The sequence below is a fragment of the Kogia breviceps genome, chromosome 16 (assembly GCF_026419965.1).
Source record: "Kogia breviceps isolate mKogBre1 chromosome 16, mKogBre1 haplotype 1, whole genome shotgun sequence".
In the NCBI taxonomy this organism is placed as follows: Eukaryota; Metazoa; Chordata; class Mammalia; order Artiodactyla; family Physeteridae; genus Kogia; species Kogia breviceps.
The window spans coordinates 12,367,319-12,383,594 of record NC_081325.1 but is presented as its reverse complement, the minus strand read 5'-3'; the positions used below and the strand labels follow the sequence as shown (position 1 = coordinate 12,383,594).

At 32.9% G+C, this 16,276-nt stretch overlaps 1 protein-coding gene across 8 annotated transcripts in view; it reads right to left on the bottom strand.

The window, feature by feature from the left end:
* Positions 1–16,276, bottom strand: part of NBEA (neurobeachin) — a 594,993-nt gene that overhangs the window by 450,876 nt on the left and 127,841 nt on the right. For all 8 annotated transcript variants that reach the window (XM_059042292.2, XM_067016556.1, XM_067016558.1 and 5 more), the window contains exons 13-17: positions 14,374–14,542; positions 7,550–7,629; positions 6,786–6,848; positions 6,592–6,689; positions 2,840–2,932 (exon numbers count right to left, since the gene is read on the bottom strand). In XM_059042292.2, coding sequence (XP_058898275.1) covers positions 2,840–2,932; positions 6,592–6,689; positions 6,786–6,848; positions 7,550–7,629; positions 14,374–14,542 — 503 coding nt within the window. The remainder of the gene's footprint in view (positions 1–2,839; positions 2,933–6,591; positions 6,690–6,785; positions 6,849–7,549; positions 7,630–14,373; positions 14,543–16,276) is intronic.

Below are 16,276 nucleotides of genomic sequence, written 5' to 3'. Positions count from 1 at the left end.
ACATACGGGCTTCCCCGGTGGCGCAGTGGTTGAGAGTCCGCCTGCCGATGCAGGGGACACGGGTTCGTGCCCCAGTCCGGGAAGATCCCACATGCCGCAGAGGGGCTGGGCCCGTGAGCCATGGCCCGTGAGCCTGTGCGTCCGGAGCCTGTGCTCCGCAACGGGAGAGGCCACAACAGTGAGAGGCCCGTGTACCAAAAAAAAAAATCTGACAAACATGACATATGACTGGTGATGTTAACCTTATTCAGTAGTGAAAAAGAGTCAGGTTTTGCTATTCTTTGGAAGTTAGCCAGTAAGTCCATCCCTCACTGAAGGAGAGGGGATTTAAGTTCCATCTTCAGGAGGTGGGAATAGCTGCATATATTATTGAGAACAGACTTCTCAATATTTGTGATAGATGTCAAGCCTATCTCCAGTTTAGTTGACAATTAAAGTGTATGGATTATCTCCCAACCTGTATCCTAGGTACTTACAGAAATTATAAACTCAGTGTTAGAAGAGACTATCCCACCCAGACTTCAGATTAGCTTCATCCATGAACCCAATTCAGATTCACTATCAAACAACTCCTCCATACACAAATGAGATGCTGACTTTGGGTGATATCTCATGTTTCAACAGTTTTAAAGATGATTCTCTTAGGTTGTTTTTTTTTTCCCAACAGAATAAAACATTTATTGTCTTCTGAAATGAAATGAAGCCTGTGATTTGGCTGCAATTCTGGAGGGCTTTCCTGGGCTCAAGGCATCTTCTCATTCCAGGACTCAGGCTAAAGCAGCAGCCTTTCTTTTCCATGCTGTTATCATGGAAGAAGACAAGAATGAAAGAGGCCAAAGTAAAGGAAGTGAGCACATTCAAAGTTTCTGCTCACAAGTGGCAAATATAGTGTTTGTCCACGTTCTAGTGACACACTCCAGTCCTCTGTCCAGCATGTCAGTGGGGGAGCCTGGGAAACACTCAACGTCAGGTGGCAAGGGCTGCCAATGAATGATCTTCATCACTTATTGTGTGGGAGGGGGCAGGTGGTGAGCGTGAATGGGAGCTAGGGCAGGACCACACGTGCAGACTCCTCTTTCAAGGAACTGGACATTTAAAGAAGTGGAGATGGTGGGACTTCCCCAGTGGTCCGGTGGTTAAGACTTCACCTTCCAACACAGCAGGGTGTGGGTTCAACCCCTAGTCGGGGAGATAAGATCCCACATGCCTTGCAGCCCCAAAAAACAAAACATAAAACAGAAGCAATATTGTAACAAATTCAATGAAGACTTTTAAAATGGTCCACATCAAAAAAAATAAAATAAAATAAAGAAGTGGAGATGTGGTTAGTTTTGAGGGTGAATCATAGATCAAGTTTGAAGTATTTTTATGGAGGAGACTTTCAACTTTCAACTTCTTGAAATTCTGTTTAGTAGCTGCCCTTTTCAGAAACAATTCATTGATTTCTTACTATTTTAACTTATGGTAAAGTTTTTAATCAAACTTATTGTGTACTCCATAGCAGTATTTTCCAGTGACTGTTCTTCATGTAGTACTTAGTTTTATTTATCTTTTCCACATTTATATATTTATTTATTTATTTATTATTTTTATTTTTATTTTTTTTGCGTTTTGCGGGCCTCTCACTGTTGTGACCTCTCCTGTTGCAGAGCACAGGCTCCGGATGCGCAGGCTCAGCAGCCGCTCTGCGGCATGTGGGATCTTCCCGGACCGGGGCACGAACCCGTGTCACCTGAATCGGCAGGCGGACTCTCAACCACTGCGCCACCAGGGAAGCCCCACATTTCTATATTTTAAAATGTGTTTTCTTGACAATTTTTAAGAAGTTGCATATAGGGTTAGAATCCTTTATTAATTATTCCCAGTCAATTTCCTTTACTTAACCAAAGTTAAATGAGTGATCATTATCTCTTCTTGTTAATGGTGCATATGCTCTCACTCCCAGTATTCTATCACCTAGTACACTTATAGTTCCTCAGATGCACATTACTCTTTTCTACAATCCTGGTTTTGTTGAACTATTCCATATATATATATATATATATATAAAATCTCTGTTCTCTCTTACTTAACCACTGATTTGGTACCAAAATGAAAATAATATCTACTCTTCTATTAGCATGTTAGAGATGTTTTACCTGAATGTTGTGCAGTTTTCATCAGTGTTATCGATAAACTCTTGGTAAATCAAAATACAAAAAAAATTTAGCAGTTCTAAAGTTCTGAGAGGAACCTCACCTATCATTACTAAGCGGGAGTACTACTTCCTTGGGCTCATTTGTATAGAAAATGGATTTATACAAGACTCTTCATGCACAGGACCACATAGTATGGAAAACACTCATTGTATCAGCAGGTGATTTCTAAAAGCATCTAAATTCTGGACTTTGGGTGAAAAAAGAGACATTATAGGGTCTTCAAATCACAATAAGCCTCAACGTTAGAAAAGAATACAGACAGACATTAAATACTTAGCATGTGAGCAAAAGAGCAGCTCTCAGGGAGATCTCAATTTCCCTGTGTCAAGAAAGTTTCCTTTGAAATCATATCCCTATGTGTTTTATTTTATTTGATGAACTATTTTATTATATCTTTAAAAGAACAATATTTTCTTTCCAGTAGGCCACCGGGAATAAACCATATTACTTAAATGTGATTTTGTTCTATAAACTACTATTAAAAAACCATTTTTTCATAAAATATTTTTACAACTTTTACGACAGGAAGTTATTATTTTCCATTGTAAGATCATTCCAGTCAAATTCGTGTGTTACAAACCTAGCAGAAACAAAGTTTCAGTAGATATTTCTACAATTCATTGTGAAAAACATCAACTTACTTGTGACCTAAATGCTTCAGAAAGTATCCCAGAACCTTCAGAGCTTGAACCCAAATACTTTCACTTTTAGAGGCCAATAATTTGTAGATTACCCTAAAATATATAGAAATAAATGATATTTTGAGCACTTATGAATATTAAAAATATAAGCACTGTATACTTTACAAATAAATTATAAATATATAAAACATAAAAGACCTCTCAGGTTTTTAAATTCTTTGAAAAAGTTGGAAATAAGCACATTAACTTTCTTTAAATTTGGACTTCAAATACATCCTCAAAAGGACAGTGTGATTGGTTGTTCATAAGTATTGCCTCCCAGCACACTAAACAACGCTTTCAATTTTAAGATCCATGCTTAGTTAAGCCACATTTCCTCTTCTATTTGAATTTCCCCTGACATTCGTACTTAATTACCTTTTTTCTTGGTTATGGCTAAACAGACCATGGGTACCTACCTGCCGAATTATTTTTCTTTTCTGAGAATGTGGAATGAGTTCTGAGAAACAGTATCTAGTCTTTGTTAGGCTCTTGAATTAGGAAATGATTTAAAACAGAAACTATAGGACAGCCTTGTTTTGTTCACAAAGGTGAGTCTATATACAGAAGGAATAAAGCAGCTATACAGGAAGTCGCAGAAGAAGCAAACTTGTTTCTTCATAGGTTTCCAATTTTGGGTTCCTACCCTAATGTGTTTCTACAATAAACTAACACATGACCTAATTTACACAGTCACTTCAAATCCTATATAACAGCAGGGTCATATTCATTATAATACTTAAATGTACTTCAAAAATTTTATCTCATTTTTTTCAAAAAGTAAAAACAAATATTTTTTCTATAAGGTAGAAGGGGGCAATAATAACTACATTCTTTTGCAACTAATTCTACAATTTAAGAAGGTTCTCTGAGGGTGGAAGTGGTGACTCTATAAAATTAGGATGTGCTTTATTCTATTAAATATCTTTGTAAAACTTAAAATGCCATTTTATATTTTGAAGTGAAGTAATATAGGTTGAACACAAAAACTGGTGAGAGAAGATGTAGTATGATTTTCCTGTCATTTCAGTGACATTAAAAGAGGGGAACAAATAACTGAAAGTTAATGACATCTATTTTATGTTTAATAGTAACTTAAGACTTTAAAAAATAATACATTGTTGATAATACTTTTTAAAAATTATACTACTGAAGAATACATTATGAGAAGAAGTAAACTCTACAGTGATTATTTCCTTCAGAAGATAGTTTTTTTCAAAACCCTCAAGTTCTTAAATGAACATAAATTTACACTGAAATATATTTTCAGAACATTTAAGGACCAACAACAGTAATGAAAAAAAGACAAATATGACAATAGAAAAATTATACATGTCAAAAAAAGAAATACTCAGGAAATCATAACAAAGAACATTCAACAGCAAAAATAATCTTTCAAACCAAAGTAAAACCTCACAGCATAAAAATATGACTATACTCAGATATGTAATGAGAAACTCCCACAGAATTCCTATTCTCTAGGAATAACTGAGTTAAAGGGGTAAAAAGGTATAAGATCCACCTTAGATCAACAGAAATTATGGTTTAATATCTGAAATATGAAATAATCTAAGGCCATCAGACATCTGTGCTACATAGGATTTTGTTCACAACCAGACAAGTATCTCTTACAAAAACCAAGATAAAGTATGAATAGGAAATTTACTGACAAATCAGTTAATGACTGTTTACTTACAATACAATAAGACAGGTGAATCCTAATTCATTTGCTCCAGCTTACTATATTCAGCCAGAAAATGATCTAAACTATGTGAAAAAAGAAATTGTCTATTCTTTTCTCTAAAGATTTTCAGATATAAAAATATTATTTTTTAATGTTCAGTTCAGTATCACCACAAGGTCTTCCTTAAGTCCAGTTAAAATATTACCAGAATTAAATTAAGTTCATTCTTTGTGTTCATTTCTTAGCATGCTTGAATTATAATTAATCAAAAACTTCCCCATACATAACTGTCACCCTTTAGTACCTATTTTCTAGGATACATAATTTAAAATTTTATATCTAATAAGCCTATTTCTTCCATATTCTAAACCAGAGCCTACATTCTCTACATTCTTTTTAAATGGAAAAACTAAAGTAGCACATTTTCCATGTTTGTGATTGTTTTGAACACACTGGTAACAATGTGACATGTTCGGCTGGTGTCAACCATGAGCAACAAGGCCTTTGTACTTATTGTGCTCAATCAATCTTTTCATGTTATACAGTTAAGATACTATTTCAGTCCTCTAAAGAGCTCACCAAATAGCACTCTCCCTTGTAAGATCATTATTTCCAGTGTGTCAAAGGAAAGCAGGATTCTATTTTTGCATTTTACCATATTAACCAATCAAAGGTTGGTGTCATTCATAAGGGTAATGAGTATATTTTTAATTGATTTCTTAATCAGTTAATACAATTAAAAAAAGCAGGTACTAGGATCTAAGTTCAAGGATACTAAGTGTTCAATCTAAATATAATTTAAGGAGAATGAGTGTAAATGTTCATATTATATTATTAGGTTGAACCGTATGAAATTGCCTTTATTTGGTAAAGTCACTTAAGTTTCAGCAATTTCATACAGTTCAACCTCACAGTAAAATACATTTGTAGTTGTTAATAATTAAATGTACAATCCTCTTATTTAAATAGATTAGCAACCCAATGGGTTGTAAACTCAAAGGTAAGAGTGGTGTCACAAGTTAGATATCCACATAGAAATAAAGTGATTGCTTCTCTGATTTGCAAAGCAAGTCCTTCAAGACTAGAAAGGTGTTATTTGCTGATATAAATGGCCAAGTAAAAGAAGCACTAATAAAGTCCCTTGACATTTACTAATATATTATTTCCAAACTCTTTTTATAACCTGTGGAAGTTCACTGAGGTACACATGGCATAACCTAGATTTCTTATTTACTCAAATAACTCAGACTCCAGAAAAATAATAAGGGAGACTCCTTAAGGGGCTAGGTTTTAGGTTTAAGTTAATAAGAATACTTACCAAGAAACTATGTTTTACTTATCTACATAATTCCTTTACAATCACCATAAGTAAAGTTAGTTTTCAAATTCTTTTGGTTTTGGCTTCTTGTTCCAAAATATTTCATCTCCATCATTCCCATCGCACTGCCACTGTCCTAGCTCGTCATCTCTAACACTGATGAATAAAATAATCTCTCTACTGATCTCCCTACATCAGCTTTATCTATCTCCAACTCATTTTCCACACTGCTGATTATAAATGTAGCAAAATGGAAATCTGAGCAAATCAGTTTTGTATTCAAAATTCTTTAGTTTTCATCACCAATAAAATAACATCTGAACTTCTTACCATTATATGGATCTTTCAAACCTGGCGACTATCTAGCTCTTGAGCCTAAACTCATAGACTTTTCCTTGAACTCTCTTTTGTCGAAATATACCATGCTCTCTCATCTTCTTGCCAAAATATTTGCTCTTCCCACTACTTAAAATGTCTTTACTACAGCAACAACAATATAATTACTCTTCTTGAGACCCGAGACCCATTTTCTATATACTTCATCAGTTTCCTTGAGTATTAGAAGATTAATAACAGCTTTCTCCATCTGCTCCCTTCTTATGTGTAAGATTTTGCTATATACACTCAAAAGTTAACTGAATAGGGATTATTCTGGGAAGCACAACTGTACTCAATTAAAGCCTACTAATAATACTAATATTATAATCATACCTTATTCCATTCCTTTGATCAAATGCTGGTATCATTGAGGCTGGGTGTTCTGACATTAAAGCCACTAGTAACTGTAACACATCATGAATATTTTCATCCTGCATAATAAGGATCATCAATATTTATTTAGTTATAAATGTTTTCTAATGCATTGAATAAAATTATTAAAATAGAAGACCCAGACCATGTCCTACCTCATGCATTGTAAGCAGGTAATTTAATATACTCTGAAGTTCATCTTCCTTGACCCCTCGATCCTAATTTTTTAAAAAATTAATTAATTTAAATCTAAAATTAAAACTTTAATTAAAGACAGCCATCAAAATGATCATTTTAAAATACAATATGGACAACTTAAAAGCAGTGATGCTTTAATTAAAATATCTAGATACTTCATAATTCATAGGCTATATTATTTCAAGTTAAGTAAGTAAATATTTAGAAAATTGTACCTATTCTTCTAAAGTTGCTAATATTTGACTGACTTCACTATAAAAAATTATATTTTGATCATCTAAATATATTAATATTACTATTTTCTAATCATGTGTTCTTTTCTTAAAATAATGGAAATTACCATAAAACTTTACAATATAAATTGCTGTGTATTTTACCTTTATTTTCTATTTAACTTAATCTTTTAAAAATCCTAATGTGATAAAATATATAAGTCTTCTCAAACAGGAACACAGATCATTTTCTACAATGAAATCTTCATGCTCAATTTTTATGTATATGTTCCTTGTCCATTTCTGCTACACCCCTTAGGATAGAGGACCTCAAAGAGTATTAACACAAAGTGAAGTTCAACAAAAGTTAATACTAAGATTTATAGAATATTGAAAGCATTCATGAATTAAAGGTTGTAAAACTAATTTTACAATAATGATTTAAACTCTGCCAAAACATTCTTTTCATCTAATATACTGCAGTTTTGAATTACATAAAACTGTTTTACCTTTAATATAAGTTGTTTCAGGAAAAGTAACATAAATGCCCGTAGTGATATAATTTCTTTTTGTGATGGCCGGGGACCATCTAGAATAAAACAGAAAATAAAAAGAAAAAACAAACAATAAAACCCCTCATTATTATTACTTAATAATAAGCTTAATGAAATTATGTTGTGATATTATGGAACACTTTAAGTTATATTCATTATAATTATCATATTTCTTAGTATTACTTCTGTACAATTTTACTAATAGAGAATATGAATATTATTTTCAGATTTTTGGCAATTTCAAATTTTTTACTATGTCAGATTTGGGGGAAAGAATTACTTTTTAAAAATTATATTACTATTCATTGAAAAATAAATAATATCAAGTCTTTACATGGATACATTTCCCTACTTTTATTAACTTAATAGGTTCCCTTTTCCCCCTCAAATCCAAGTTTTCCCAATATTTCTTCCACCTTCTTCTTACCTATGTTTAAAATCATTCTCCATTTTCATCCACACATTATAGAACAAACCCCAGAAAAGTGACACTCTATGTCACTATTTGTTTTGAAGCTTTTTTCTTCCATGTCACTTATATACACAAAATACATATTATGATGACACTCAATAAATGCTTATGAGTCAATAAATGAAAGTAAGCATGAACAGTTACAGTGTACATATCATTTCCAATAGAACACCTAAATTTCAAAGTAACTAAGCATAAATATTTAATTACCAATAAAAATGAGAATATGCCATAATATATATATATATAATATATAATATGCAGTAATGAAATTATACATTTAAGAAACATAGCTAGAACCATGAAAGTCCTTAAACATCAAGCCTTACTTGAAGCAACCCAGATTTATATAGCTTCTGTATAAGTTTTAATCTATAATCCTTTTATATATAATTTATAGCATCCACTTATTCACTCCAAAAATATTTATGTGTAGATTATTACACATCAAAACAAATTATCCCTTAAACAATCCATTTCATCTACTCTTGGGAAAGAAATCTCTTTCCCATTTCTACATTTGTTGCCCTACTCCTGCCAATAGTGTACAAAGTACTCTTTCCCTCCTTACCAAAACTTGCTATTATTTTTGTTTCTTTAATATTTTCATTGTGAAATATAGTACACATACAGAAGATATACATTTACAACTTAATGAATTATTATAAAATGAACACCTGTATAACCACTTCTTAGGTCAAGGAACTGAACACTGACAGCAGCTTGGCAGAGAAACCTGTCAACCAGGAGCTGCGCAGAATGGAGGGTGAGGTTCTGATTTATATCATATGCAGATTTCTGATTTCTGTTGTGTAAATAAATACTCCCTCCATGACTGACTTCAAGTTCACGCCACCAATGGTTTGACAACCAGCTCATCAAATATCTAATAATTGGTGGTGGCACCAGCCTGCTCCAGCATACAATAAAGCCTCACCCTACGCAGCTCTCAGCTCTGAGCCACACTCCCCTTCCTGATCACATCCCCCACTCCATCTCCATAGAGACAGCACCATTATTTTAGTAATAATTTCCTTACTTTTATTTATAATTTGGCCACGACTTAATGAAATTGGACAAGTGTTATACTATCTTTGTGCATAAGTGTTTCTTATTGTTAGGATGAGGACAAAAGCTCTTTGTCATAGGATATTTTGTGAGGATTAAATGGATCAACATATGTAAAGGAATTAGAAGAGTAACTGGTCCATTTTAATTGTAAGCACTCAGTATACTTACTACTGTCATATATTGATATTACACAATGTAAATAACAAAGGAGTAAAGCACAGTAAAAAATAATAAAGACTCAAGAAAAGAAAATGTATAATAAACATAAAATTGAAGATGGGGTTATCTCTACGCCTGGAAATGGGATAAATGTCTGACCAAGGATAGATATATACAGGCTTATGGTAATATTCTATTCCTTAAGCTTGGTGATACTCATACGGGGTTCTTTACATATATAATACCACTTTGTGTTTGTGATATATTCAGAATAAGTCTTTGAAACAGCTGTAATATGAATCACCTATGCATATGCATGTGTAAGTTTGTGTTTGTCTGAGCAGACAAAAAGAGGTGAAAAAATATGTAAGACTGGTAATACTGCCTCCTTGGGAAAGTATTAACTTTTTAATCACAAATCTTTACATTATTTCACAGGTTACCAAGATCATGTACTGCTATGAGATTTTTAATATAAATAAATGTTTTTACAGTGAATCATATATAAGAATTTCAGACACAAAAGTGTGAAATCACAGTCAAAGGAAAAAGATTCTACTTCTCAAGGTAAGTGCACACATGCATAATACTTCTATGAAAAGCTAGTGTAGTACATATTATCTTTTAAATGTTTTTGGGGCTTCCCTGGTGGCGCAGTGGTTGAGAGTCTGCCTGCCGATGCAGGGGACACGGGTTCGTGCCCCGGTCCGGGAAGATCCCACATGCTGCAGAGCGGCTGGGCCCGTGAGCCATAGCCGCTGAGCCTGCGCGTCCGGAGCCTATGCTCCGCAACGGGAGAGGCCGCAGCAGTGAGAGGCCCGCGTGCCACAAACAAACAAAAACAAACAAACAAACAAAAATGTTCTTCAAAGAAAGCATTATTTAGCTCAAATTAGTATTGAAAATATTGTAATATAGAAAACTATGTGTTTCAAAACCTCACATTCCACTAAATAACAAAATTAATTTCAGATAGATTGAAAAGTTAAATTAAAAAGATTAAAGAGAACAAATTAATAAAAATATAGATTAAAAAGAATAAATTAAACCATACAGAAAAAGAAATGATACGTCAGGGGGACATAATGTACAACGTTGTTACTACAGATAATAATTCTGTATTGCATATTTGAAAGTTGCTAAGAGACTAAATTTTAAGAGTTCTTATCACAAGAAAAAAAAGGAAAAAAAATTACCGATGCATAGCGACAGACTGACTTATTGTGGTGATCATTTCTCAATGTATACAAATATCAAAGCATTATATTATACAACTGAAACTAATATGTTAATTATCAAGTATACCTCAAACATTTTTTAAAAACTTTTTTTAAAAGTATACAATTCGGGGCTTCCCTGGTGGCGCAGTGGTTGGGAGTCCGCCTGCCGATGCAGGAGACGCGGGTTCGTGCCCTGGTCTGGGAGGATCCCACATGCCGCGGAGCGGCTGGGCCCGTGGGCCGTGGCCGCTGGGCCTGCGCGTCCGGGGCCTCTGCTCCGCGACGGGAGAGGCCACGGCAGTGAGAGGCCCGCGTACCGCAAAAAAAAAAAAAAAAAAAAAAAAAGTATACAATTCAATGAAAAGAAAAAGTAAAAGAAAAACTCTTCCACTTTCTTGTCACTTTTTAAAAAATTATATTTATTTGTTTTCTTCCCTCCCCTCTCCTTGAGATGGCCAGAGCCAGTGGCACCCAAGGGCACAGGGACCTGCGGAAGCAGCAGAGGCCAAGGAGACACAAGGGGCTGGAAAGGGCCCAGGAGGCAACTAAGTCTGGCAGGATCTTCAGGCTCAGGGTGAGGAGACAACAGAGGCCAGTAGTATGGTCAGTGGTAAAGAAACAATAGGGGCCAAGGAGGTGAAAAGGACCATTTTAAGTCAGAACCGAAGATGGTCAGAGCCAACTGGCAATGTCAAAGCTGAGAAGGTGATGGTGCATGGGTAAGAATGTGGGTTTCATAAAGTAGAGTAAGTAAATATATTAAAAAATATTAAAGATAACGGGAGCCAGATTTCTCAATATTGAAGGAAGAAAGCTTAAAAATAAGCAATTTGAGGCTAGACTGACCCATGTGGTTTTGGATTGGGATTGAAGATACATACTTGTGTGAACTCATGGTTATTAATACAGATAGATCAGTTTAGATGTATGCATATACATATATATGTATTTGCATTTAAGCTTATATTTCCTAGATCTGTCCAACAAGAATGCCTAGAAGCAATGATACCCAAAGAGCAATAAACACAATAAGCACACCTACCACCCAGATCTTGGTTTCTTAAAACCATATCTACAAAACAAACCAGGGCTTCTGAGATAAGGAAAATAAAAGATGAACCAAAAATATCTTACACCAGAAAGCAAGGAAGTACAAAAAAATTATGGACATTTGTCATAAAGACCCAAGACTCATGTGAAGGGGCTCCTATCGGCCAAATCCGGTACAACTTGAACATCAAAATAAATAAGGATACAACTCAGGGGATAGCCTCTACACTAAATCCATGCAGCCACTGTTTTTTTCTTTAAGTTTCACTGGAACAAACCACAGCCATTCACTTACGTACTATCTGTGGCTGTTTTTGCAATACAGTGCAGAGCTGACCACTTGTAGTAGAGATCTATGGCTCGCTAAGCCTAAAATATTTACTGCCTGGCCCTTCGCAGAGAAAGTGTGCCAACTGTTGATATAACACCAAATTAAACAGGAATCCATGAAATTTACACTGACACTAAGAAATGAACAAATAAATTAGTAAATGGAAGAGAAAAACAACTTCTTTGTTACTGTAGAATTCAAACTAATAAATATCTCAGAAAATGTCACCATTTGGAAGCCATCACAGTAAAGATAAATTCTGACAAGAGTCGTCAATGAACTAAAACCAGTGGGCAAAAGTTTGTTGAAGAACAGAATGTTTACGTAGTCTCAATGTATTTCTCCACCAAATACTTAAGATTACAGAGGAGAAAGTGGAATTTTACAGTAAAGAACCCTGGCAGACACCAAAATTAACATCACTAGTAAAATAATAAGACAACTCAACATCATGTGCCTCTGTAATGATAACATTGAGACAGAATTGTTATGACTTCTGTGTGATTCCTTCTAAAAATGAAAAACCTAAATCATCATGAGCAAATATAAAATAAATACAGATTAAAGGACATTCTAAAAAATTGTCTGTATTCTTCAAAAATGTCAAGGCCATGGAAGACAAGGAAATACTAAAATAACTATTCAAATCCAAGAATATTACGGTGACAAGGCAACTAAATATCATGCATGATCCTCGACTGTGATTCAGGGACAGAAAACTTTTTTTTCTAGAATGGATATTACTGGGATAATGGGTTAAATTTGAATGGGAGCTTTGTATGAGAGGATAGTATTGTATTCATGTTAATTACCTGATTTTAATGGTTGCTCTTCATTAACTCAAGAGAGTGCCCTTACCTTTTAGGAAATAAATATTAAAGTATTTAGGAGAAATAGGGCGTCATACCTATAATTTATTCTCAATTTATTCAGAAAAAAATGCATATGTTTACATACATGTTCATATTTACATAGAAATAAAATGGTAAAGTCTAAATGGTAAGATATAAAATATTGGGAAATACGGTGGGGGTATACAAGAATTCTTTGTACAATTCTTGCAACTTTTCTGTAAATTAGAAATTAATTTTTTGAAGCAGAAATAAATATGTGTGAACATATGATTTGTCTAGAGTAGAGAGCTCTATCACAGTGTAATTATAAAAACTAGGGCTCTGAGTCAGGCAGACATGATTCAAATTTTAGTTCTGTTACTTTGTACCAACTTTCAGTTTCCTAAAATGCAAAATGGGAGTGATATTAGCAATGTAGTTATATATAGATATAGCCCTATGTGTATGTGTAAATATGTATATATATATATACACACACACATATATATATAAATACATTACACGTAAATGATTAAACAAAATTAACATGTAGGGTGCTTAGCATAGATTCTAACTCATATTAAGTATTCAGTTAATTTTAGGCATTTTTAAGTCTAAAAGCAATGGGAAAAAAACATAAATGACAGAATATAAACCCGAGTGTGAATAACACAATTTTAAAAGCCCATCAGTAAAATGAAAGACAATGTAAGCTAATAAATGAATATTAGAATAGTAAAATGTTATTTTACCCTACCAAAACGATTTTTATAAAATGGTAATTGCTATTATGAGTATGCCGAGAAAAAAGCACACTAACATACCACTGGTGAACCTGTAAGCTAGTACAATACTTCTGAAAAAATTCACAATATTTATCAGGATACCCTTTCTCAGTAATTGTAAACAAATCAAAGATGGAGGGGAATAAGTATATACAAAGAAATAGATCACTGCATTATTTATAGGATCAAAACTTTGGAAACACGTAAGTGGTGTATCCTCTTAGATTACTATGTAGATACAAAATAAAGAAAAGAAAATCTGAATTCTGTAAAAGTTAATATATTTCACATATTTATGCAATGAGAAATAGTGGAAGATCACACACCCAACTTGTAACAGTGATTACTCCTGGGGTTTGGGTTATGAACAATTTTTTTCTTCTATTTTATTTTCTATAATAAGCATGTATTTTTAATATAATTAGGAAAATCGGCAACATTTTTAAAACAACACAATGCACTGAAGAATTAAATTAGTTTCTACTTTACTTAGAACAAAGAATGAAGTTTGGGGAAAAAATATAAAGGAAGGCAACAATCTCAAAATGTTTAAGTGACTGTATTAGAACACACTGGCCATGAGCAATATCATTCATCTGTTTTTTAATATTATATCACAACAACTATATTGGCTAAAAGGTACAATATTATTTATTTTCACCTGTCTTTATTCCAAAAGCTTAATACAAAAGCTATAAGCTTCTTCTTTATCACAAAAGATTCTCAATGTACCAGTCTACTACACAAGAAAGACAATAGCTCAGTGTTAATTTCATAACCATGCACATCTGTTCACTATAATAGTACTTAGGATATAGAACAATCATAGTACAGACAATGTAGAAGTACTGTACTTACCTAAACCTTTGGGTGCAATGCCACTACTGTCGGCAGGATTAATGACCCAGTAGTAATATTTTAGTGTATGCATTAGCTGTAATACTGTTCCTACTCTGCGTATGGTGGTGTAAATGGTAGCAGTTCCAATAAATTCAGCAGACAAATAAGTGTATAGGGAAAGTTGAACCTAGTACAGAATATTAACAAAGCATTAAAATAAATTTAAAATGCCTCAAGTGTTTATATTATAAATATACATTCTATTCTAATTTAAATATAAATCATTAAAGGCCAAGAAAGAACCATTTATTATGAGGCCAAATATAACTATTTATTAAGTGTTATTTATATTATAAAAAGAAAATAATCTGGAATCAACACATTCTAATAAAATTTTACTAAAGGTAATCTAATAGTTTTTAATAATAAAATAATTTTAAATGATTCAACAATTCCATTGAAATTATCCAACAGGAAGATTAAATTATTTAAAAGGCCAACTAAACTAAAGCCCTTAATCAAAGTACACTGCAGCAGTTCAAAGGGACAGAACCTAACATCAGCCAGCTATATCGTATTTGGAAAAAAATATATATTGTTGTCATGGATCCTAAAAGTTCATGTAATTTCAAATTTTCTTACCTATTGCCACATTATCAAAATCTAGCATGTAAATATACAGATGACAAGTTTAAACACCATGTTTAAAGAGTGAACAAACTTCAGGTTTGCATTTTAGCACAATAATTTAAATGACAAACCATAATAAAAATCAGAACTTTAAAGTTATGTGGGAGATTTGAAAATTATAATGTGTAGCCCAAATTCATGAAAATGTCCCTCATTACTGATTTCTACTAGAATATAAGGAGGCAAAATTTAGGTATGCAAAATAATAAAAATTTTATGTTTATATCTAAAAAAATTTTATGTATAAATTTATTTTAAAAAATATTTTTACATACCATGATAAAAACTCTATGATCACAATACAAGGAATTTTCCAGTCACAATGATGACAATTATCATGATATAGTTAGATACCTGCTATTTTTTCTTTTTCTAGTCTTAATAATCAGTGTACCAGATTCTCTTTCTTGGAAAGGTATGAATCACATCTAATGACTTCAGAATGCAGCCATTACATCAAGCCTAATTTTTTTATCTTTTTAGTGTTGATTTTAAAGAGTTCCTTGTACATTCTGAATGTTATTAATTGCTATTTTCTCCAACTTTTTATTTTGAAAATTTTCAAACAAAAAGTTATGTAACTATCATAATAGATTTACCAACTGTTATTTTTCCACATCTGCTTTATTTCTATTATATTATATAGATGTATAAATATATTTTGACTAACGTCTGAAAGGAAGTTGCTGACATTCAGACACTTCACCACTAAATACTTCAATGTAAATCTCCTAAGAATAAGGACATTCTCCTACATAGAGCGCAATACAATTCCTCCACGTAGTAAATTTAACATTTATGCAATACTAATATCTAATTTTTGGTTCATATTCAATGTTTTCCTCTTGCCTAGATAATTTTTGACAGTGTAAAAAAACCTCCTAATCTATCATCTATTTATTGACATTGTCTCTGAAGATCATTTAACAAAATCTTTAATTTTGATATCATCAAATGCACTAATTTTCCCCCTAAAAAGAGAGGCTTTGAAGGTCTTACTTAAGAACTTTTGGGCTATCCCCAAACTGCAAAGATATCTTTCAATGATTTCTCCTATTAGCTTTATAGTTTACCTCTCAAATTTAGGTCTTAAATCTAAGTGGGTTTCACCTTTGTATAGGGTAAGAAGTACAGCTTCAACGTTTTTTAAGCAACCATTACCATTATTTAGTTCCAGAACTTTCTCATCACCCCATAAGAAAAAAAATTTTAACTATAGTTTCATTTATTT